We start from the raw sequence: 24729 nt of genomic DNA, 5'->3' as shown, positions 1-24729 counted from the left end.
AGAGAAAAGATCAGGAGGGATGAGGAGAGATTGTCTTCTCGTTTCTTTTCTTTTCTTTTTTGCAAGAAAACGTGATACAAATTATCAAGAAAACTTGAATAGAATAACCTTGAAGTTTAACTGACTTTGTGTTTATACTGTAAATATTAGAGCTTCCCTTGATTTTTTTTAAAATTTATTTTATTTTTTAGCAATGTACAATTGCAATGTACTAAGTTTTTTATCTCTCAAAACAAAAAACCTTAAGACAGCTTGATATGAGACACGCTGTCCAACTACAGTACGCAAGTGATATTATCAAAGCACACATTTATGCGTATTTGGCGACCCAGCCTGGCTCTGGAAGGCAGAGGAGCACAGCTCTAACTGCATCTGAGCTGTGAAGCTTGCAGCTGAAGCTGGGAACTGATGCTGCTTTTCAAAATAAAAGACAAGAACGATATGGTCCAAATTCGCCACACGTACCTGATACAGGTCAGTCTCCCCTATTCCTGCGTTATTGGCGTTGTTGTTGTTTTCATGGAGATGTGTGAAAAGTTGTTTATCCACAAGCATTACATACGAGAAGCCCAGGGGCGAGGCTTTTATTGTGAAAATGCATCCCGGAATCCCTACATTTATATTGTTGCCATATTGATAAACGTATTTACACCTGGAAAGAGCGCAGCATCCCGTCCTCTTGCTGGAGAGTGTCTCAGGAAAGCAGTTTGGACTCAGCGGAGAGAAACCTACTGAGCGGACGACATGTACAGTGTCCGAGGGATTTTCCTCACTCTGTGTTTGGCTCCAGCTGTGAGTGTCTTTACTTTGACTGCATGTTTGTTGGGTTGTTTTTTTTTTTTAAAGAAAAGTCATGATGAACTATTTTTATTAAGTAATAATCAGCTGAAAAGCTTATAAGTCCAGAGATAATTCTATTATTAAATAAATTTGTCTGAAGCAAAGCAGCAAGAAAACAGTGTAATTACACGGCTGAAGCGCATCAGCTCCAGGTCATGTTTTTAAACATTTTCTCTGACTGTGCAGATTGCATGATTTGGACTGCATTACTTAAAAGAAAAGCACATCGGTAACAAATCAATCCGCCTTTTTGAGCTTCTTTGTCTGTTTCCAGACAATTGTTCTTCACAGAGGTTTAAAGTATTTATTTTTCTGACGTGAATGTACACACTGATATACTGCGTTTCAGCTGCACACTGAAGGAGTTGAAATATTGTCACAATGTTAATGTACTGCTGTTGCTTTAAGACTATAGATTACAGAGAGCATCACGGATTACAGTCAGGTACAGTTTTAGGTGCCTGATGCAAATATCATAGCAATTCATTGTATTTAGGCATGTAGACATGGTCAGGATGACCTGCTGAAGTTAAAGCCCAGCTTTAGAATGAGGAGCAAAGGTAATTTAAGTGTCTGAGGAAGCAGGGTTGTTGGTGCCTGATGGCTGGGTATGTCAGAAGCTGCTGATCTGCTGGTATTTTCTCACATATCAGTCTCTAGGGTTTACAGAAAATGGTCCAAAAATGAGAAAATATCCAGTGAGCAGCAGCTCCCTGGGTGAAAGATTTTTGTCAATACCAAAGGTCAGAGGAGAATGGTCAGTTGAAGAAGAGGAAACTGAGGCTACAATTCGACAGCCTCTTTAAAATTGGACAACGGAAGATTGGAAAAACATTGGCTGGTCTGATGATTCTCGATTTCTGCGGCAGCATTTGGCATAAACGACATGAGAGCATCCAGCCTTGTATCAAACACTTGGGGCCCCTACATAGCCTACCTGAGTATTGTTGTTGACCATGTCCATCCCGTTCTTGTTGCTTCCAGCAGGATAAAGCACTGTGTCACAAAGCTCAACTCAGAATGTTCTCCTGAACATGACAGTGAGTTCATTGCACTCAAATGGTCTCCACAGTCACCAGATCTCAATGCAGTAGAGAACCTTTGGGATATGGTGGAATGGGAGATTGTCATTGTAGATGTGCAGCTAACAAATCTGCAGCATATGTGCGATGCTATCATGACATCACACATTTTTGCCTCAACACAGAACTAGCAAGGTGTAACTACTGAAGTGGCCAGTGAGTTTATATGTGCTTATGTGCGATTATGGGTTTAATATGGATAAGATGGAGGATTTCTGTGTATCTCTGTATATGAGTGGATGTTGTACATGTATTTATGGGCGAGAAAGTCAAACCTTTTCTTTTTCCAAATGTGAATATTTGCCAGTTTTCTTAGTTTTCTCTGTCTTTGGTCTGCCACAAAATGCCACATTCTAGACTTGCTCAGCATTTCCAAACTACAGGGTGGGCCATTTATATGGATACACCGTAATAACATGGGAATGGTTGGTGATATTAAAGTCCTGTTTGTGGCACATTAGTATATGTGAGGGGGCAAACTCCTCAAGACGGGTGGTGACCATGGTGGCCATTTAGAAGTCGGCCATCTTGGATACAACTTTTGTTTTTTCAATAGGAAGAGGGCCATGTGACACATCAAACTTATTGGTAATGTCACAAGAAAAACAATGGTGTGCTTGGTTTCAACGTAACTTTATTCTTTCATGAGTTATTTACAAGTTTCTGACCACTTATAAAATGTGTTCAATGTGCTGCCCATTGTGTTGGATTGTCAATGCAACCCTATTCTCCCACTCTTCACACACTGATAGCAACACCGCAGGAGAAATGCCAGCACAGGCATCCAGCATCCGTAGTTTCAGGTGCTGCACATCTCGTATCTTCACACCATAGACAATTGCCTTCTGGATCCATCCAATGTGGGTTAGTGTCAGACCAATAGCGGTGGTTTTGTTTGTTAACTTCACCATTCACATAAAAGTTTGCCTCATCACTGAACGAAATCTTCTGCGTGAACTGAGGGTCCTGTTCCAATTTTTGTTTTGCCCATTCTGCAAATTCTGTGCGCCGATCTGGGTCATCCTCGTTGAGATGGTGCAGAAGCTGGAGTTTGTAAGGGTGCCATTTGTGAGTAGCTAATATCCGCCGAAGGGACGTTCGACTAGTGCCACTCTCCAGTGACATGCGGCGAGTGCTACGCTGTGGGCTCTTGCTGAATGAAGCTAGGACAGCCACTGATGTTTCTTCATTAGTGACAGTTTTCTTGCGTCCACATTTTGGCAAATCCAACACTGAACCAGTTTCACGAAACTTAGCAAGCAGTTTGCTGACTGTAGCATGGGAGATGGGTGGTCTCGTAGGGTGTCTTGCATTGAAATCTGCTGCAATGACCCGGTTACTGCGTTCACCAGATATCAACACAATTTCGATCCGCTCCTCACGTGTTAACCTCTTCGACATGTCAATGGCTGTGAACAAAGAGAAACTTGTAAGTAACTCATGAAAGAATAGAGTTACGTTGAAACCAAGCACACCATTGTTTTTCTTGTGACATTACCAATAAGTTTGATGTGTCACATGGCCCTCTTCCTATTGAAAAAACAAAAGTTGTATCCAAGATGGCCGACTTCTAAATGGCCACCATGGTCACCACCCGTCTTGAGGAGTTTGCCCCCTCACATATACTAATGTGCCACAAACAGGACTTTAATATCACCAACCATTCCCATGTTATTACGGTGTATCCATATAAATGACCCACCCTGTAGTTTGAACAATATAGCTTTCTTTACATTCTGTATATTCTGCATAAAACAATTCAGTCTTAATTTGATTAAAGAAAAAAATAGATTGATGATGATAATGAAAATAACAGTGTACCATTGCACTGAACACTTGTCGTTTTTGGTGCTATAGTAAGTATAACAAACAGTCAGGTAGTAATTGATGGAAACATGTATATATTGTGTTGCTGGTGTATTTAAGGGACTAAGTACAGTATATTCAGAATCAGAATCAGAATACTTTATTGATCTCTGGGGGAAATAATTTTTTGTTACAGTGCTCCATTATAAACCAACATTAAGACAAGACAGACAATACGCTAACTAAGAATAGTACAATATATACATATATATACATATATACATAAGTCACTCATAAATAAATAGTTGGAAAAGAAACATGTGTAGTTGTAGCAGCAAACAGTGTGTTAAGTGGATGCGTTGTACAGGGAGATGGCCACAGGCAGGAATGATTTCCTGTGTCGTTCAGTGGTGCATCATGGGTAATCTCAGTCTCTCACTGAATGAGCTCCTGTGACTGACCAGCATGTCATGGAGTGGGTGGGAGGTGTTATCCAACATTGTCTTTATCTTGGACAGCATCCGCCTCTCCGACACCACCTTGAGGGAGTCCAGCTCCATCCCCACAACATTGCTGGCCTTACGGATCAGTTTATTAAGTCTGTTGGCATCTCAGTCTATTATATTATCAGATAATATATTATTATATATTATCTGATTTATCATAGTCACCACTAAAATTATCTAGTGAGATCAAAATAACTGAGTGACTTTTGTTTGCCAGTATTATTATAAATTATTTACTCTGTGTTTAGTGCTCAATTTGTTTTGTCTGGTCAACTGTGAAGGAGCAATACAGGCAACAAACCATACACACATCTGCGCACATTCATATGCCAACACTTCTTCTTTCCTAATCAACAGATTTTATGGGGATATTATTATAGGGCCACCTCGCTAATTTCCATAACGGACTAGAAATATGAAAAGCAGACAAACGGGTGGTGTGATGCTCAGTGTGGCAAAGAGAGAATGGGAACAGGGCAAACACTCATCCCCGTGTACCTCTTCATTCTCTTTCGCTACTCAGGACTGCTGAGAATCATAATGAACTACACACACACACATAGACGCACACAATCACGACAAACAAGACCAGTGCTACAGTACTGTATGGGAGGTCTGTATTCTGCTGAAAGCTCAGATATGATTGAAAATTTGCATTTTAATCAGGACGTGAGTGAAAAACAAATAGAAAGACAAAAGGGTGGAAAGGAACTCTAGTTTTGGCTGCATAGTTACATACACACATAAAAAATGTATGGCACCCCTTCTGAGGTAAACCATGTTCATTCTGCTATTAGATTGATTGCTTACGTGTAGATTTACATTCTATAAAAGAGAAGAGAAAATCTAGAACGGACTTTGTTTGATCCAATTATGCTAAACTACACCAGCTCTTTCGTTCATATCTATCTTACCTGCAAGAAAACAAAAAGGGAAAAAAAGTCAAACTGTTCCTTTCTGTTGACATAATCTGAACTTTAGAGGCTGACCTTGTTTGTTCTATCTTTCTGATTGAATGACGATGTTATGTTTTTGCACTGTGCCTGAGTACTGCGTAAAGCAGCATAAAAGTGCACCCCATTTGCTTTTGAAAATAGATGGCAGCATCTGCAAAGTGAGCCCATTCCTATGGCCCCTTTTTGGGTAGTTAGTGGATAATAGGCTTCACCTCTCAGGGAACATATTTTATGGCAGGCAGCATGCTAACCTGGCAACGCAAATGGACCACTGGCTTTGCATTTAGTTTCAAGGCTCATATTGTTCAGACTTACCTTGTGCAGCCACCCACCCATCTTTAAATCTCCCACTGTTTCTGTCTTTTAACTGCAGCATACTGTCTCCATCATGCTCTTGAAATGCATGAGCACGACATGCACCCTTGGTGCCTGTAACCATCCAGTCTTGACTTGCTGTATTCTTCACCCCCTGCATTCAAAACGGGTCTTACTTCCCCTAACCTGCACGCTACTCCTATAGAATAAATGTCCTCACAGCACCCTTTTGCATGAGAAACAGCTATTTAGTCATATTTATGATTTTTCAACAATGAATATAAATGCCCTAGAACTAATTTTACAATGAATTACCCCTGGTTTAGAAGGAAACAATTTAGCGCTATACAAACTGAAGCACAACACACTGCACAGTCTTTCTGTTTGCATTCATTATATCTGCAGAAGACAAGGGAAGCCTTTAAAAAAAAATCCCCTGCCAGCCTTTGAACGAGAAGAGTAGTAATTGTTGGGTAAAATTCACCATAACACCTCTCATTATATTATTAGCATTGCATTAGGAACAAAGAGGACTGGCAGGGATATGTATGCTCTGGTTGTTTCTAACATTTCCACGTATCATTGATGGAGGGGGGATAGTACTGAGTGCTTGCATGTTTGTTTCCACTTACTTAAAGAAAATGAAGAGGAAACACTTTTTGTGTCCAACAGTTGTCAGTGAGATTGTGTTAATTTCCAGCGAGTTTCCTGTATGTGTTTATTCTGTAGGTGGTTTTGGCATACATACTAAAGCGGTCTGTTATTTGTAAGACTATCATTATCTGTGTGTGTGTGTGTGTGTGTGTGTGTGTGTGTGTGTGTGTGTGTGTGTGTGAGAGAGAGATGATGAACTTGTTCACAGTGAGATGAAAATGGCTGAGATGAGTAATAGAAATGAACAGTTTCATTCCCCAAGTTTAGATATCTGTTTTTAAATAAATCATGAATTCTAAGGTACAGGTTTCTTCTTGTTTGGATAAACAACCTTCTGTTTGCCTTTGATAAGAATCTCAAAGGCAGACCTGATCATAAATATCTTATCTAACATGTAAAACTGACACTTATTTAGTGTTTGATAGTGAGGAGATTCATAACTGCACCATTTCACCATTTCTTTAAATGACAACTTTAGAATAACACGTATATATTAGTTTGTTTTTTTTTAAATCAGGTCTTTTGCTACTCATTCATCATTTTATTTTCCATTTCCAAACCAATTTTCATGTCTTTCAGCAGAATTGGTGCAACAACCCTGAAAGTCAACCAATATTTTTCAGTAAAATGAAACTGCGGTGTTTTTCCCCCCGATAATTTTACACTTCACTGAATTCAAATCAAAGCACAGGTTTATGATATTAAAAACACTGTATTTGTGCACGAGTATGCACATGTAATTTCATGAAATCACTCCTGGTGACCTTTCAAATGAGGCTGTTTCACCTACAGAAAAACCCGTCTTTTTAAAGGCAAATGCTTGTGGCGCACAAACAGTTCATCCTATTGGATGGCACTCAGAAAGGTGGTGACTAATCAGGGTTCTCCACAGGAAGTCTTTGTCGTCCCACAGGAATTTAGCCTCTGAGGGTTTGTTTCATTAAGAGCTTGGTAGCATCTTGTCAGAAAGACACTTGTTTTCCCCTCAAGGATTTTTAAACTGAGATGGAAATGAGCTGAAACAAGGACAAAAGTCTTAGCAATATGTGTGTATCTGTAACAGATGTTTTGTGTTTTAGGGCTGTGTGACCTGCTGTCTTAATCTGTGGAGGTTAAATGGATTCAAAGTAAAGAAACAGCTCAAAGAGCTGCCCTGTAACTACTCGGCATTGGGTAGTTACAAATTGCAAGATAGGCTCAAAATGTTAAAATTAGAGGGGCGTTATGATATATTTGCCTCCGTTTTCTTGTTTTGTCCTTGTGCCATGTTTTAAACATACACACGTTTGTTTGATTATCTTTATGAGGGCATTCATTGACACAATACATTTCCTAGTGCCTTATCTTGAAGTTAACTATCACAAATAAGTGCTGCTCCCATCCTCTATCCTAACTCTAATATAAAACTAATTCTAGAATAAACTAAAAACAAGTCTTCATCTTCAACCAGTGCTTTAAAGCGGGTGTGAGAAAGTGAGGATAGGCCAAAATACCCTCACTCTGATGATTTAAGACTCAAACCAGCCCTCATAAAGATAGTTCTACTACTATAATCCGCACACACACACGAGTTGTATATCCATTAATTCAGAGAACATTATGTTTTGACTTGCTTTTATCCCCATAAGGAAAACACATCCTCATAAAGTTAAGATTAAGGTCAGCAAAACAAGAGCTGTACCTTGACCACACACGTGTAAGTCGTGTGACTTACCAGTGTTATTCCTGTGGACAAGTACAGTGTCTGCAAGCGCCACACGGTCAGGTGGACTGACTCATTATCTCTTCCATCTGTGATATTTCTGCTTTAATGTTTTTCTTCTTTTATGGCAGATGCTCCAGATAATTTCCATTTCTAAATGGAAATAACCATATTGCTTTGGAATTAGTAGAGAGATTATTAAACTGAGGAATGTAGTAACTGACGTCAAGGAAGCTTTTACAGTAAGAGATTCTGTTGCCTTCATATGGTGAGGCACCATATTGAGCTATCTATGTACAGGTGGGTAGCAATAATATGAAGCACACTGTTGCAGTATCTTGTAACAGCTCAACAAGACCCCCTCTGCTGCTCTGACCTTTAGATTGAGACCACATAAGTTTGCTGGCAGGATAAAATAATGAGATATATAGATTTTTTGATTTAACCCATAGCTGTCACTGTAGCCCCCCCAAATCTACCTCAGTCACTGCCGACCATTTGCATTCCTGCAGAGAGAGAAATTGTTGTGCAGTATATTTAAAAAAATGTTCAGTTAAATTTATGTGTGCTTGTTTTGTAAGATAGATTACATAAAAAACATTAATGTTGACCCTAACTGGAGGGTCGGATGTTAGGCTATAAAATAATAGTGGATGTTTTTCACCCAGCATTGCCTATCTATGGTATGTTACCCATATCACAGAGAATGGTTTATTGTATATGTAGTGCGTTCTCAGTCCAAGGGGGTTGCATGTTGCATTTGTTCTTTGGAGTCTTTGCCCTGACTTACAGGTTTATGGCTCCCATTTTTCATTTTACAATGTGCAGGGTTACTGATATTAAAGAGTACTGCTATAAAGCAAAATGTAGCCAAAACTCTGATTGGTTAAACCTAACCAATCAGCATTTAGTGCCTAAACCATCCATCCATCCATTTACGTCCGATTATCCAGTTCAGGGTCACGGTCCATTCATCGATCTATTTTCCTAACTGCCAATTCAAGGTTCTGGGAAGCTGGAGCCTAAACCGGCTGTCATAGGGCGAGAGGCGGGATAACAGCAAAGTAAGGTGCAAAACGCAAAGCTCCAAAGCTCCAAGCAGCATGGGAACCACAATCCCCCGATGGATAAACAGTGACTTACCTCTCAAGCTGACCTTTGCAGGACTCAGCTGGACCCAGACAGCATCTGACAAAAGGATATTATTTGATGTGCCGGCATGAGAGCGCATTGACCTTTTAAAAAAAAACAAAAAAAAACAACCCAACAACAACAACAATGTATTTTTACAAAAATATATTTTAGTGCAACAGATTGCAGCAATACACACAAATTCATGCACTTTAAGTTTACAGTTTCATGCCACTCTGCTGCTTTCTTCCCTGCACTCTCTACCATCCAACACTTGCCTTACATCGACCCTTTACCCCCTTATTTGTTGGGCTCCCAAAAAACATCACAGTGAAAAATTAGGACACCGATAAAAAGAAGAATGTCTGAGTCGGAGCATGGATGGTTAGTTGCTCATTTTCAAACGTCTTCTGTGTGATGTATTAAAAGATATTTTTGGTAAATGCCATCAATGGAAATAAGTATGTGTTTTGTTTTGTTGTGTTTTAGCTAGAAAGTAAAATGAGTCACTGCTCTTTTAAAAGAAGGCGCAATTTTTTTTCACATACACGGAGTCTCTTTCATGTAATGAGACACTAACTTAGCACAGCTTATACCTCTCAGTGTACTAAACATCTCTCCCCTTGCCTTGTTTTGTACCTCTAGGCGTTCTCAAGTCTGCATCCTGAATGTGAATACATTTTTCAGCTGGAGAAAGAAGAGCGTCACTGCCTTCAGTACATTGCAGAACAGGAGAACAGAAGCACAGAAGGTGTGTTTTCCTTTTTGAAATCTAACCATCCTGTTCTCATCATTGCAACTGCTCATATGAATTCATGGGTGGTTGCAGTTGTGTTATGAAATATAGTAATGCTCACATTAAGTGCAGGGGTCTGAGCTGGAATAGAAGCTTCACAGAAAACCATCCATTATCGGGAAATATTCTTGTTGGCGTTCTAACTGCAGAATGAAAACAAACTAGGTGATATATCACTTTGATGCATCAGTAAATGAGACCAATAAGGATAGCAACATAAGGGTTTATGTATGTAATCTATCACAAGATAAGGCTTTTGCTTGGGGACCTACAGTACTTTTTTTGTCCTTATGAAATGTACAAGGAGGTGGGCGCTAGGCCGTTGAAGATTGCAGTTGGAAGCAAGCTCATGATTTACACCACTTGCTTTTACACTCTATCTATATATTTTTAACTGTGTATTTCAGATATGATTTATGGAATCTCACTGTCTTTCCTTCCGATTCAGCACTCTGATACTCACCTTTTCTAACCTTCTTTCTCCTCCTAAACCTTTGTCGAAAAGGTTGTTGGCCCTTCTGGGATGCGGTCACCTGCTGGCCTCATGCAGTTGTTGGGGAGACTGTGCACAGAGCTTGTCCTGCAGTCTTCTCCCTCTTCAGAAATAGCACAGGTGAGTGCCAGATCACATGCTGGAAACGGGCCATTATTAAGCTAAATTATTAATCCTCTGACGTCAAAGGGTGTTTTTTGTAATACTGATGTCTTCATAAAGTGCGTGTTTTTTTTCATTCGGTGATTAAATTGATCTTTTGGGCAGGCTATGAATTTGTGTTGTCACAGGAGACTGCAATCCAATTAAATTTTCACTAACAGATAAATAAGCAAGTTTGAAAGTGTGCACAGATAGTCAAACCCAAAATGAGCAAACAAGATGTACATACTCAACAGACTCTGACCACCACTAAGAGGCAGCAGCTCAGTGAAGCCATACTTAAGTACATTGATGCCCTGGGCAAAATTCAAGCGCCATATTAACTTTATGTCAAGTCGGTGAGCAGGACTTTAACTTGCGAGCGAAATCTAACAACTGAAAAAGGTTAATACAATGACAGACATGAGGTTTAAAAGGATTGAAAACATCAGCATTTTCAGACATACAGTAGCAATATCTGAAATTTGATTTATTAGGGCCCGAGCACTCACAGTGTGAAAGCCCTGCTCTAACCCCAACAAGCAAACTCCTCCTACGGATTCAGTAGGATCAACCACGTATTTGGTCAGTCCCAGCTACAGACACTGCTGGTGCTAAACTGTGAAACCATTTTGTTTCCATTAAAGGAGGCGTCTGTGGCGCCAGTCATGGTGAATGAATTTGAACACATTTGATACGTCCCCCCCAGAAACTGACATTTTTTAATAATAGTCATGTTTAACACTAGCAAATACTTAAGGAATTGATGTTGCTTTATTTTGAAAATGTAATCAATATATATGATATGATATAAACATATCAGTTTCGTTCTGTTCTTCACACTGTACAATAACATGTGAACTGTGATCATCATTAGCTGGAGGAGCCACTATGTCGTTAGTGCACTGGTTTTCTTTAAAGGGGATTAATAGCAAAAGATGGGGAATTTTTTTTACCTCTATTAAACTTATTTTCAGCTCACCAATTTCTTGAATGATTTTTAAATTTGACTGATTTCACCAGATTAGCTTGCTTTAACTAGGCTTCAACAGAATTACGCACGTATCAGGATATGGTCAAATGAAACTGCGATACAATAATGCAGATGTTTGTATTGCAGTTTTGGTGTTTTCAGAATTGTCATGCTCCTGATTACCACTGCACACAAGCTACAGTTGAGAATGTCAGTTTTGCAGATGAAGTCTAGATGATGAGTCAGGGGGGTCAGCACTAAAGTAAGAAATTTTATGACAATCCACGAGAACTTTTTCTGACATTTCAGTCTGCATCAAAATATCACACATAAATATGTAACCCTGATTATTACTAAAGTCAGTCTCAGCATTGCACAACTGACTCTTGAGCTCACATCTTTCGTCTTTAGGGTCAGTGAGCCGAAACTGTACAAGTGGAGGTTGGTCGAGGCCATTCCCACCATACCATGTTGCCTGCAATGTGGATGATGACATCCCTGAGGTGAGAGTTGCTGAAGCAAGGCAGCTAGGGATGTCAGACTGAGGAATGTGAGACTAGATTGGGAGCACAGAGGTCAGGCAGAAAATTAGAAACAGGAGGAGAAGCACCAGGAACAAAGAGGCAACCAACAGCAATAAAGGGGAAACAAAACAGAAGGACAGAAATGCACCTGTGGAAATAAACAAAAAAAAGCTAGCAAAATTATTAACATATTCCATGTTTCAGGACACATTTGGGACTGTAGTTGAACCACTGTGCATGTTCCTACTTTTGCTTCTTTGGAGATTCAGGTACAGCTAACACATGATAGTTGGCTGTATGAAAAATCATACAAATATAAACACTTTTGCAGAATGAGTGGATCTAATTTGACCCGTTGCATAATAGCTCACAAAGAGAGCATGAAGTCTTTTCTTTTGGAAAGATTCCATATTTGATGCTAAAAAGAGCATATTTTTGTATTATTATTATTATTGTTATTTTAAAAAGACGTCTTAAATGTTCCAAATAGCTGAAGTAGAACATTAGTAATTAAATGTGACAGTGTATTGTAATTAAGTAGCTTTTTCATAGTAGATTTAGCTATGTGCTTAGCCAACTCTCTTTCTGCCATTAGGCTAAGACACAAAATATGGAAAGCTTTCTTGCAGTTATTCCACAGTCATCTCCTCAGTGCAGTTTAGTCTCAATCTTGCCTGTAATTTAGACTCATTTTAAGACATTACATTCATTTTGATGTCTGACATCATTTTGAAAAGCTTTGATATTTGAGTATAATTTCCTTTCATTCAAAATCTTCATTTTCATCCTGCTTCCAGATGGAGGAGTCTTACTTTGCCTCAGTGAAGCTCATATACACCATTGGCTACAGCATCTCTCTAGTGGTGTTGGCTGTTGCTGTGTTGATCCTGCTACTCTTCAGGTATAAACCGAAAATACTGATTTTTATTTAGCTTTTTGTCAGTAAAAAGCACATTTTGGGTGACATAAGCAATGGAAATAACAGCTCGAAATTCAGATGAACTGCTTTACAAAGGATGCAACTTTATTGTTCACAGAACAATAAAGTGGGATTGCTGATGGGTTCAAGGCACTCTCTTCAAGTCTGGGTTTATGAAAAACTTTTACCAGTGCCTGATACTCATCGACACTCACACAGCACCTGGCAGTTTTGCAACTCTGCCACGTCTTTGTGTCCCCATTTGGAATTAGATCTGATGGAATGTGTAAGAGATAAGGGAGTTGGGAAATTTACACTCTTTGTAGGATTTAGATTACACAGCTGATAACACTGTGATGTCTGTACAGTGCATGTGGTGCCATAAAAGGCTCGTGTTGCATGAAAACTGGAAACAGATGAAATAACCTTCCTGGCTCTTTCCACATTTAAATAAGCCCACCGACCAACACCTATCTGTTTTGTAGGCCTGACACGTGCCTTAGTCTCCTCACCAAGTCTGTAACCAAATGCCAAGACAGCGTTTTGAAAACTTATGCACCAGCTCTGTGGGTTACAGTTTGTTTGTTCCTCTTTCCAGCTGATTGTTTATGAATCTAATCTGATTGCCAGTAAATTGCTTCACGAACAAGATCACTGGCATCAGTTACATCTCTGTCTCTTTTTTATTTTTGTTCTCTGCCACTCACATTTTTCTTTGTTCACTGATCAAAACTATGAACTAAAACCACAGACTGCGCCAGTTTGCACAGTTGTAGAAATGTGATGTTTTTGCATTTGCTGTTCATGATACAGTACAATGCAAAATCTCGTATTGGTTATAAATGTACAGTGGGGCAAAAAAGTATTTAGTCAGCCACCGATTGTGCAAGTTCCCCCACTTAAAATGATGACAGAGGTCAGTAATTTGCACCAGAGGTACACTTCAACTGTGAGAGACAGAATGTGAAAAAAAAATCCATGAATTCACATGGTAGAATTTGTAAAGAATTTATTCGTAAATTAGGGTGGAAAATAAGTATTTGGTCACCTCAAACAAGGAAAATCTCTGGCTCTCACAGACCTGTAACGTCTTCTGTAAGAAGCTTTTCTGTCCCCCACTCGTTACCTGTATGAATGGCACCTGTTTGAACTCATCATCTGTATAAAAGACACCTGTCCACAGCCTCAAACAGTCAGACTCCAAACTCCGCCATGGCCAAGACCAAAGAGCTTTCGAAGGACACCAGGAAAAGTATTGTAGACCTGCACCAGACTGGGAAGAGTGAATCTACAATAGGCAAGCAGCTTGGTGTGAAAAAATCAACTGTGGGAGCAATCATCAGAAAATGGAAGACATACAAGACCACTGATAATCTCCCTCGATCTGGGGCTCCACGCAAGATCTCATCCCGTGGGGTCAAAATGATCATGAGAACGGTGAGCAAAGATCCCAGAACCACACGGGGGGACCTGGTGAATGACCTGCAGAGAGCTGGGACCAAAGTAACAAAGGTCACCATCAGTAACACACTACAACGGCAGGGAGTCAAATCCCGCAGTGCCAGACGTGTTCCGCTGCTGAAGCCAGTGCATGTCCAGGCCCGTCTGAAGTTTGCCAGAGAGCACATGGATGATACAGCAGAGGATTGGGAGAATGTCATGTGGTCAGATGAAACCAAAGTAGAACTTTTTGGTATAAACTCAACTCGTCGTGTTTGGAGGAAGAAGAATACTGAGTTGCATCCCAAGAACACCATACCTACTGTGAAGCATGGGGGTGGAAACATCATGCTATGGGGCTGTTTTTCTGCCAAGGGGACAGGACGACTGATCCGTGTTAAGGACAGAATGAATGGGGCCATGTATCGTGAGATTTTGAGCCAAAACCTCCTTCCATCAGTGAGAACTTTGAAGATGAAACGAGGCTGGGTCTTCCAACATGACAATGATCCAAAACACACCACCCGGGCAACAAAGGAGTAAGAAGCATTTGAAAGTCCTGGAGTGGCCTAGCCAGTCTCCAGACCTCAACCCCATAGAAAATCTGTGGCGGGAGTTTAAAGTCCGTGTTGCTCGGCGACAGCCCCAAAACATCACTGCTCTCGAGAAGATCTGCATGGAGGAGTGGGCCAAAATACCAGCTACTGTGTGTGCAAACCTGGTAAAGACCTATAGTAAACGTTTGACCTCTGTTATTGCCAACAAAGGTTATGTTACAAAGTATTGAGTTGTATATTTGTTATTGACCAAATACTTATTTTCCACCCTGATTTACGAATAAATTCTTTACAAATCCTACCATGTGGATTCATGGATTTATTTTTTTTTAACATTCTGTCTCTCACAGTTGAAGTGTACCTCTGGTGCAAATTACTGACCTCTGTCATCATTTTAGGTGGGGGAACTTGCACAATCGGTGGCTGACTAAATACTTTTTTGCCCCACTGTATTCCTGCTCTTTTACAGGAAACTGCGTTGTGCCAGGAACTTTATTCACATCCAGCTCTTTCTTACGTTCATCCTGAAAGCTGTGGCGGTGTTTATAAAGGATGCTACTCTGTTCTCAAGCGACGACACCAACCACTGCACCCTTTCCACAGTAAGATAATGATGCTCGGGACAAGTGCTTCTTGTTTGTATTAAGAAATTCCTCTGGGTGCATTTCCCTGATCTCATGTATTTATGCATAATCACATATTGCTTATGCACGCCTTACCACACTAATTCCTCCTTACACTTTGCTCTCTGTCCTTTCCCCTCTTCTTGTTCTTTCTGGTCAGTTTGCCTGTAAAGCCTCTGTGGTCTTCTGTCACTACTGTGTAATGGCAAACTTTTTTTGGCTCCTGGTGGAGGCACTTTACCTCAGTTCCCTGCTGCTCTCCTCTTTCTATCATAGCCGCCGATGCCTGTGGGGCTTCAGCTTGCTGGGATGGGGTGAGGACCTTGACATACAATTTCCCCAACATTTGCTATGTTGAGCCGCCTACCAAATTAAAGAACATGGCCCTACTTTGCAATATCTCAGATTTAACAATAGTGAGAAGACATGTATGATAACATTAGAATTTTCCAAAAATTACAGTTTTATAACTCATCTTTTTTTAGAGATACTGTAAAACACTTTAGAGAAAGAATCAGGTTAAAAAAAGTTTTACAATACTGTGAAAAGTCTTGAGCAATAAGTCTTCAAAAGGCTTGAAGATACCAAATATTACCTTTCGAGCTTGTTAGAACTCAGATTTGGCCTGAATTACCTTTTGTTCCATTTGTGTTTGCATGTTTCAGTAAATTACTCCACCTGTTTGTACTGTTGTATGTGTGTTTTTAAACGAAGAAAATACATGAATACAAACAGGAATCTGAAAAAAATCCCTGTTTTTTGTTGCTCTTTTTGGATTGAACAAATACTGGCAGTGGGGATTTTCAATTTTTAACTCCATCAAACTTGCAGGTAGTTTGGAGCATTTATTTCATTTTGGAAAACTTCTGCCTCGTGCTGTCATTTTTTCCCAGTTAATATTCAAGTGTCTGTAAATAAAGCATAGCAAATACCAAAATAACATTTTTACCTTTTACTTTCCCATTGGGATTTTATTTGGATCACACCTAAAGTGCTGATTAGCAAAGTTTCACAGCAGCCTTCAAGGTCAAAAAGAACCAGAAACGGTAACATCAGCCAACATGTGCATATTATTATAACAGCTAAAAAGTTTCCTGGTTCAGTGGCATGTGCAGCATTGATCTATATTAACCTCCTAATACCTGGCGTCCACATATGTGGACATCACATTTTGGGTTATTTAGACCAAAATACTCAATTTTGCTCTACAAGGGCCTGATATCCACTTACGAGGACATTGTACTGCTACTGTTCTATCGAAATTTTAAATGAATATCCTCATAAGTGTCTCTCATTTTTCTTAGAAACAAAAATTAGGTAAAAAAAAAATCCTGGTAATTCTTTGGGACCTGATGAATGTAAATACAATCAGCCCAAATATCAAAGAGAAATTAAAAATGCATGCTGTTCGGGTCTTAGGAGGTTAACGTTTATATTGATAATTTATTAGATCTGCTATAGATTGAATGTACCTGCCTCTCACACTATGAGATCTTGGATAGAATTATGTGGGTTCATTGTACTTACTGTAAGATGTACACTGTAGTGCACACAACCTTTAAAATAATTCATTTACATTTTATTCCTTCTGCATGGTGCAGATATTAGGAAAATTGATACTCGTCCAATCAGTTCACACACTGGTAGCTTCCTAACTCTGATTCAGCCATTTTCGTGTGTAATGATTGCATCTCACTGACACTAGTTTTGATTTCTGTAACAGGTGTGCCGGTGCTCTTCATAGTCCTGTGGATTGGATCCAGGGTGTATTTTGAGGACACAGAGTTTGTATAAACTTGAATTACAGCTTCTATAGCCACAATCATTATTATTTCTCATAAGCAGCAATAGGTGAAATGCTAAATTGTGCTAAATTAATGAAAATGATGCATATAAACGCATTAGAGGGGAATGTGAACGTGAGTCTACTGTACATAATATTGTAAGTGCATTTACATGGATAATTTGCACTCACTTTGTACTCAGCAGTAATTGTTGGGTGTTATTTTTAGGACGTCGATTAAATTTACTGCATGCAATGCTTGAAGAAATCTTCTAAAGTGCACATTTCTTGCACAGATGTTGGGACATCAATGAGGACTCACCCTATTGGTGGATCATCAAGGGGCCGATTGTTGTCTCTATAGCGGTAAATGCCCCCATTCTTCTGAAACAAAAAATTATGATGAATTTTTTAATTATGCACTGATTAGAGATTATTATGTAGATGATTTGTTTACCTTCTTTTTAGAGACAGCCTCTGAGAAAGGACTGGGATGAACTTCTTTTGTGCCATTAGAGTAGAGTGCAAAAATTGGCACCACACCAGCCTAAGTTAATTATACGCTTGGCTGCTCATATTGTTGCCATGACATTCAATAATCATGTTGCGGAAAGCAGCATTTGATGTAATACTTGTTACAGTTTTTAAAATTTTTAATATTAGTATTAGTATTGATTTTTGCATTCTTGCTTTTTCTTTCAACAGGTCAATTTTATGCTCTTCATGAATATCATCAGAATTCTAATACAAAAGCTCAATCCACGTCTGATCCAGTTCAATAACTCCTCTCAGTACAGGTAATCCTTTAGGTGCAGACACAGTTGTAGACAATGGGAACTCGGCCGTGATACAGAATCTCATATTTTAGTCATTATTGCATTTTGAACACAGAAACGATCAAATTCATCTCGTTTCTGATACAAGACGTGTTTATCTTCAATTGGCAAACGTTTTCAGACATTTTGAAATACTTTTCTTCACTCACTGGTACTTTTTTACTCTGATAGTTACCGTTTGATGCTGAGAACATTGCAAGTTGTGCCAAAAATTAAAAACTATTGTAGGCCATGAATAATTCAGTAATTCAGTCTGGCCACGTCTGCAGTTCCGCTTACCAAGAGGCTCATTAGAATTTCTAATTGAAATAGACTCACTAATTGACTGAAAATGTTCAGGCACATCACGTAAATCCGGATCTCATAAAAGAAATACCATAGGTACAGTAAGTTAAATGATGCTTGACTTAATTGCACCAGTTAAGTTCACATGTTCCCTGACACATAAAGACATTATCTCTGCAGCTACATTTTAATAGCCCTATTTGAAATCATGCCCCCGCTGCTTACCTTTCCTCTTGTAAAGAGAGGCTGCATACAGAATGACACACACAAAGACAAAGATCATCTTGATTGGCATCTGATCATTACTGTGTCTGCATACATGATGATATCAGGTGCAGCATTCAAATGAGGTACGTATAAGCAGACTCTTTTTCCTTTGCTTTTGTGCAACAGGCGCCTGACTAAATCCACCCTCCTCCTCATCCCTTTGTTTGGAACTCACTACATGTTCTTCAATTTTCTGCCCGACTACTTCAATATTAACCTGCGCCTTTGTATCGAGCTCTGTATGGGGTCCTTCCAGGTACACACATGGATTGCATCAACACTAATGGCACATACTGTACATGCTGTACCATAGTCTCTTCAGCATCCTGTGATAATCCTTCATGTTAACTTGGCTTCCACTGTTTGAGCATTATGGGTGTGAGACAGCATCTCGACGACATTAGATCTTTGTGTTGCAGGCCTAGAATTGAAAGTCAGTTTGGTTATTAGATCTGCTTCACTTTCTGTCCTTTTAGGCAGCATGTTCCATTTATTAATGAAAGTGTCACTTATTATTATCATAAATATTAATGATTAAACCCATCTCTTTCACAGGGGCTTCTTGTGGCCATTCTGTATTGCTTTCTAAATCAAGAGGTCAGTACACAAACCACACTACTCTAAAGTGTTCAGAAAATTGCACACACAATTTACACACACTGTGGTGCATAATTAGCCTTCACGTGAGACTCATACACATCAGCCACAATGCGCAAAACTGTCCCATGGTGTCTCAGAAGCATAGTATTATTGTTATTCTAGAAGCATGGGTCACACTTAGCGCAACCTCAAAGAGGCTCAGTTATATTGAGATGAGGAATGTTTGGAGGCCAAGTCAGCACCTTGAACTCTCTCGTGTTCCTGAAACGATTCCTGAACAGCTTTTTGCACTGCGACGGAGCATTTTCACTGGCTGAAAGAGCCCAATGCCATCAGGGAATAGTGCTGCCGTGGAGAAGTGTGACAGATGGTCTGCCACAATATTTAGGTATGTCATGCATGACAAAGGAACATGGGGAGTTTCCCAGAGGAACATTGCTTGTCTGTTTCTCACAATGTATCTGGCAGGCCATGGCTCATATAGTCAGCAAGCTGTTATGCACTATGTATCCACTAGACCCCTATCATACCCATCATTAAGATTTTGAGCAGTTTGTGCTAAAGTAGCTGCTGTGTGGCAAGGCTTTGCTCCCCAGGCGCTTCAGTGAGCATTTTAATATTGTGGCTAATCTGTATTCCAGCAGGAGGTAACTGGTTTAGAGTTGTCAGTGCTAAAAATGCAAAAAATATTTTCCACTTCTCTTCCCAGCATTGCATAAGGAAAGGACCCAGCATGCTTATGTAACTGGCAAGATTAATGTAAGGCCAGCCTCCAAAAAACTGGGGGCAGAAGCAGACAGTGTACACTATATGACTCACATGCTTTAGAGACACGAGAAACACGTTAGAGTCACCGAATGGTCATGAGAATTATTTCATTTAATGTACTATTTGTATGATTACCTATGTAACCTATTTAATTGTTTCACTGATACACAGAATGAATGCATTGATTCTCAGCAAGAAATATATAAATATATACATATATAAAACACTGTGTTTAGCTTTCATCTGTCAACAGTGAGGTGATTCTTGTTTCACTTTTAAAGTATAAAAGAAATAGTCTGACATTTTGCTAAATATAGATGTTTGTCTTCTACAACTTTTTTCTTCATTGGTTACTAAGAAAATTGATACAAGTTGCACCTCTGTTATATAAAACTACTGCAACCCTATCTTATCCTTGCACTAATTTAAAAACGTAATTTAATATTCTAGTTCATTTAACTTTGTTTAGTTCTGCAAAAATGTAAGCGTAGAAGCGAAAAATCCAGAATTATTTTTAATCCAAGCAGTTTGGTTACCTGCCTCTCCTTGCCAGCAGTAGGTTGGCATATAATGCTCCATAATGATGCAAACTGCAATCAGACTTGTGTTTTTTTTTGGTCTTTTTTGTTAATCATTAAACACATTGGATAAAAAAAAATGCTGTAGGCAGGGTTTGCCAAGCTAGCTGGTACCTAGTCACTGTGGCTCAGCGATTGCTGGTTGTAGACATACAGGGAGTGCAGAATTATTAGGCAAATGAGTATTTTGTCCACATCATCCTCTTCATGCATGTTGACTTACTCCAAGCTGTATAGGCTCGAAAGCCTACTACCAATTAAGCATATTAGGTGATGTGCATCTCTGTAATGAGAAGGGGTGTGGTCTAATGACATCAACACCCTATATCAGGTGTGCATAATTATTAGGCAACTTCCTTTCCTTTGGCAAAATGGGTCAAAAGAAGGACTTGACAGGCTCAGAAAAGTCAAAAATAGTGAGATATCTTGCAGAGGGATGCAGCAGTCTCAAAATTGCAAAGCTTCTGAAGCGTGATCATCGAACAATCAAGCGTTTCATTCAAAATAGTCAACAGGGTCGCAAGAAGCGTGTGGAAAAACCAAGGCGCAAAATAACTGCCCATGAACTGAGAAAAGTCAAGCGTGCAGCTGCCAAGATGCCACTTGCCACCAGTTTGGCCATATTTCAGAGCTGCAACATCACTGGAGTGCCCAAAAGCACAAGGTGTGCAATACTCAGAGACATGGCCAAGGTAAGAAAGGCTGAAAGACGACCACCACTGAACAAGACACACAAGCTGAAACGTCAAGACTGGGCCAAGAAATATCTCAAGACTGATTTTTCTAAGGTTTTATGGACTGATGAAATGAGAGTGAGTCTTGATGGGCCAGATGGATGGGCCCGTGGCTGGATTGGTAAAGGGCAGAGAGCTCCAGTCCGACTCAGACGCCAGCAAGGTGGAGGTGGAGTACTGGTTTGGGCTGGTATCATCAAAGATGAGTTTGTGGGGCCTTTTCGGGTTGAGGATGGAGTCAAGCTCAACTCCCAGTCCTACTGCCAGTTTCTGGAAGACACCTTCTTCAAGCAGTGGTACAGGAAGAAGTCTGCATCCTTCAAGAAAAACATGATTTTCATGCAGGACAATGCTCCATCACACGCGTCCAAGTACTCCACAGCGTGGCTGCAAGAAAGGGTATAAAAGAAGAAAAACTAATGACATGGCCTCCTTGTTCACCTGAGCTGAACCCCATTGAGAACCTGTGGTCCATCATCAAATGTGAGATTTACAAGGAGGGAAAACAGTACACCTCTCTGAACAGTGTCTGGGAGGCTGTGGTTGCTGCTGCACGCAATGTTGATGGTGAACAGATCAAAACACTGACAGAATCCATGGATGGCAGGCTTTTGAGTGTCCTTGCAAAGAAAGGTGGCTATATTGGTCGCTGATTTGTTTTTGTTTTGTTTTTGAATGTCAGAAATGTATATTTGTGAATGTGGAGATGTTATATTGGTTTCACTGGTAAAAATAAATAATTGAAATGGGTATATATTTGTTTTTTGTTAAGTTGCCTAATAATTATGCACAGTAATAGTCACCTGCACACACAGATATCCCCCTAAAATAGCTAAAACTAAAAACTACTTCCAAAAACATTCAGCTTTGATATTAATGAGTTTTCTGGGTTCATTGAGAACATGGTTGTTGTTCAATAATAAAATTATTCCTCAAAAATACAACTTGCCTAATAATTCTGCGCTCCCTGTATATTTAACCAGAATAAACAGATATCTTTATATGAATATGCAGAACCTGTAGGCACTGAACATGATTTCCATTTGTAGTGCACATGCCATCAAAGCTTGCAGGTAAAAGGCTTGATGGAGACTAAATGAGGGATTGCTTTTGCCAAAATGCACTCAAGCCATCGGCATTGTCTGATGTCAGTTAAGCTTTTGTCTTGGCTCGGATATTCATGAGCACTGCCAACCACAAAAATGGTTGTTGTAATAAGAGGCTAAGTCAAAATACCAGATTATGGGTTCCCAGTTTGCCATATAGTGCTTAACAAATTTATTATACCATCCATCCATCCATTCGCTTCCGCTTATCCTTTTCAGGGTCGCGGGGGGCGCTGGAGCCTATCCCAGCTGTCATAGGGCGAGAGGCAGGGTACACCCTGGACAGGTCGCCAGTCTGTCGCAGGGCTAACACACAGAACCAACTGTCATAAAAAATAAAGGAAAATATTTTATAAATATGTGAAAAACTTGCGTAAAACAAGACATTATGTTGTGTATAACAAATTGAATGCACATTTTTATACCCAAATATGGACTTCTATGAGAGACCGAGCACAGCAGTCAAACACTAAAACTTATTTTCCCAATCAGGAATGCAAGTAATTAACTTTAATTTGGCATGTCAATAAAAAAGAGTGTGCTTTACTTTTTTTCAACTATTTTTTTGTTGTTGTTGTTGTTGTAAAGCTGTAAATTTGAAAATTCACGGTTAACTAAAATGAAACTACAATGAAAACCATTAAGAATTTCAAAGAGCTTACAGATACTTGTGATTAACCTTTACAGAAACATAAAAGATGATTTTGGTTATGACCATTACTATTAGTTTAGGGCGGCTTTGGCATAAACCTTACATTGAGTGGTGGTCTAAGCACTGCACATGTATCAAAAGGCTTTGAAAACAAATAAATGAATTTCCCAAAATGTTAAGCTATTGCTCTTACCATAATGATACAATCTAAACACTGATTTAAACAGATATTTATGCCTGTGTGTTTGCTTGATAGGTCCAGAAAGAGGTCCACATGCAGTGGTTGAGGTGGCAGGAAAGGAGTTACGGGGTAGTGTCTCCCGCTCCGAAAGGCAGTCAGATGGACACGCCTTTCTAGAAGCCCGAGATGCTTTTTGCTCCTTCCTGCAGAACCTTTGCTGAGTATTTGCAGAGAATTGCTTCTGTGCACATCATAATTTCTAACGAGCTGTACGTAGCACACACAATAAAAAGAGGTTGTCGAACATGCATCAGTGAAGCCGGGGCCTGGAAGTCATTTCAAGCTGATTCACTGACTGTTCTCCTTCAGTCAGATTGAATGAACTGGGGTGAACTATCAAAAGGAGAATAATTCTGAAATCCCTTGACATTTTACACATCCTACAAGCGAGCCTGTCAGTTTCCATCTGCATTTCCCAAAGGGCACTATGACAACTGAATTAGAATTTGAAACATCCCTGGAGGCATCAAAGGTCAAATTAAAGAATAATAATTTTGCATAGCCCATCAATTACGTAACCATCAGTTAGCAAGTCATTAGGTGTTGTTGTTGTTTTTATTAACCAGGAAACTACATATTATGATTAGCATTTGCATTTTAGATGCTTAAATAAGACCAAGTATATTGAAATCTGATAGCCTGCAGGACACTACATATGAAGCTGTAGCCTACTGCCAGCTGACGCACACATGACTCACCTCTTTAATCACTCAAATGACAATTAAAATGTCTTATTCTTAATGGCTTTCTTATTGTTCATTGGTATTTAAATATTATTCGGCACATGGGGGAGAGGTATTGTACAAGTTATGATTATTTCTTTGGTTTTTTGCCTCTTTCTTTTATGTATTCACTCGGCCTGTTTTTATTTAAGAATGAAAACCTGCACACTCAACCTTAAATGGCACGTCGTTGAAATGCACTACTCTGCAGACTTTGAAGGTTAAAGTTAATGCAGCATGTTGTGTTCTGCCAAGTTGTTCAGTCAGCCAAAGCGAACAAATGATCTGGATCTCCACTGCCATCTGCTATCAGCACAAAAATGTGAAAAAAGCCTTTTTTTAATATAATGTTTAACTTTACATGCTAATGTATTGTCGAGTGCTTTCACCTACATGCTAAAAGAATAATATTAATACTGCACAAATAAATATGCTTTTTGCATCTTGTTTAGTGAAAAAAAAATCAAATGTAAGATGAAAACATAATAATTACCGCTACTTTTCATGCCTGCAATGTGTACATTTTATTTTATGTAAATTAGCTCTTATCCTTGACGTGAATGTATAAACTGTGAGACTGTTCCTTTATCACCACCTCTTACTTACTGTTTCAACTGAGCCTCTTTCTGTGATCTTTTAAAACCTTGTACCATGTCTGACTTCTGTAGGTTACAGCATAAACACTTTTACTCTGTATAA

The 24729-nt window shown here is 39.4% G+C and overlaps 1 protein-coding gene across 2 annotated transcripts; it reads left to right on the top strand.

Annotated features, from left to right (window-relative positions):
* Positions 1-634: 634 nt before the first annotated feature.
* ghrhrl (growth hormone releasing hormone receptor, like) lies at positions 635-24729 on the top strand. Of its 2 annotated transcripts, XM_082525160.1 has the most exons (13): positions 635-792; positions 9638-9743; positions 10294-10401; positions 11807-11898; positions 12717-12820; positions 15305-15437; positions 15619-15772; positions 17182-17242; positions 17538-17607; positions 17947-18038; positions 18756-18885; positions 19185-19226; positions 23324-24729. In XM_082525160.1, the coding sequence occupies exons 1-13, from the start codon at positions 745-747 to the stop codon at positions 23423-23425; spliced, it is 1242 nt and encodes a 413-aa protein (XP_082381286.1). In that variant the 5' UTR covers positions 635-744; the 3' UTR covers positions 23426-24729. The 2 variants fall into 2 exon arrangements, with proteins under 2 accessions (XP_082381286.1, XP_082381287.1); XM_082525161.1 differs by lacking the exons at positions 11807-11898; positions 15619-15772.

The sequence above is a fragment of the Aulonocara stuartgranti genome (assembly GCF_965226115.1).
Source record: "Aulonocara stuartgranti genome assembly, chromosome: 23".
Taxonomy (NCBI): Eukaryota; Metazoa; Chordata; class Actinopteri; order Cichliformes; family Cichlidae; genus Aulonocara; species Aulonocara stuartgranti.
This window is presented reverse-complemented; position numbering and strand designations above follow the sequence as displayed.

Coding starts and splice junctions, on each gene's coding strand:
- ghrhrl (XM_082525160.1), top strand. CDS start 745: ATGTACAGTGTCCGAGGGATTTTCCTCACTCTGTGTTTGGCTCCAGCT. Junction 15,438..15,618: donor ACCACTGCACCCTTTCCACA/GTAAGATAATGA, acceptor CTTTCTGGTCAG/TTTGCCTGTAAAGCCTCTGT. Junction 17,243..17,537: donor GTGTATTTTGAGGACACAGA/GTTTGTATAAAC, acceptor TTTCTTGCACAG/ATGTTGGGACATCAATGAGG.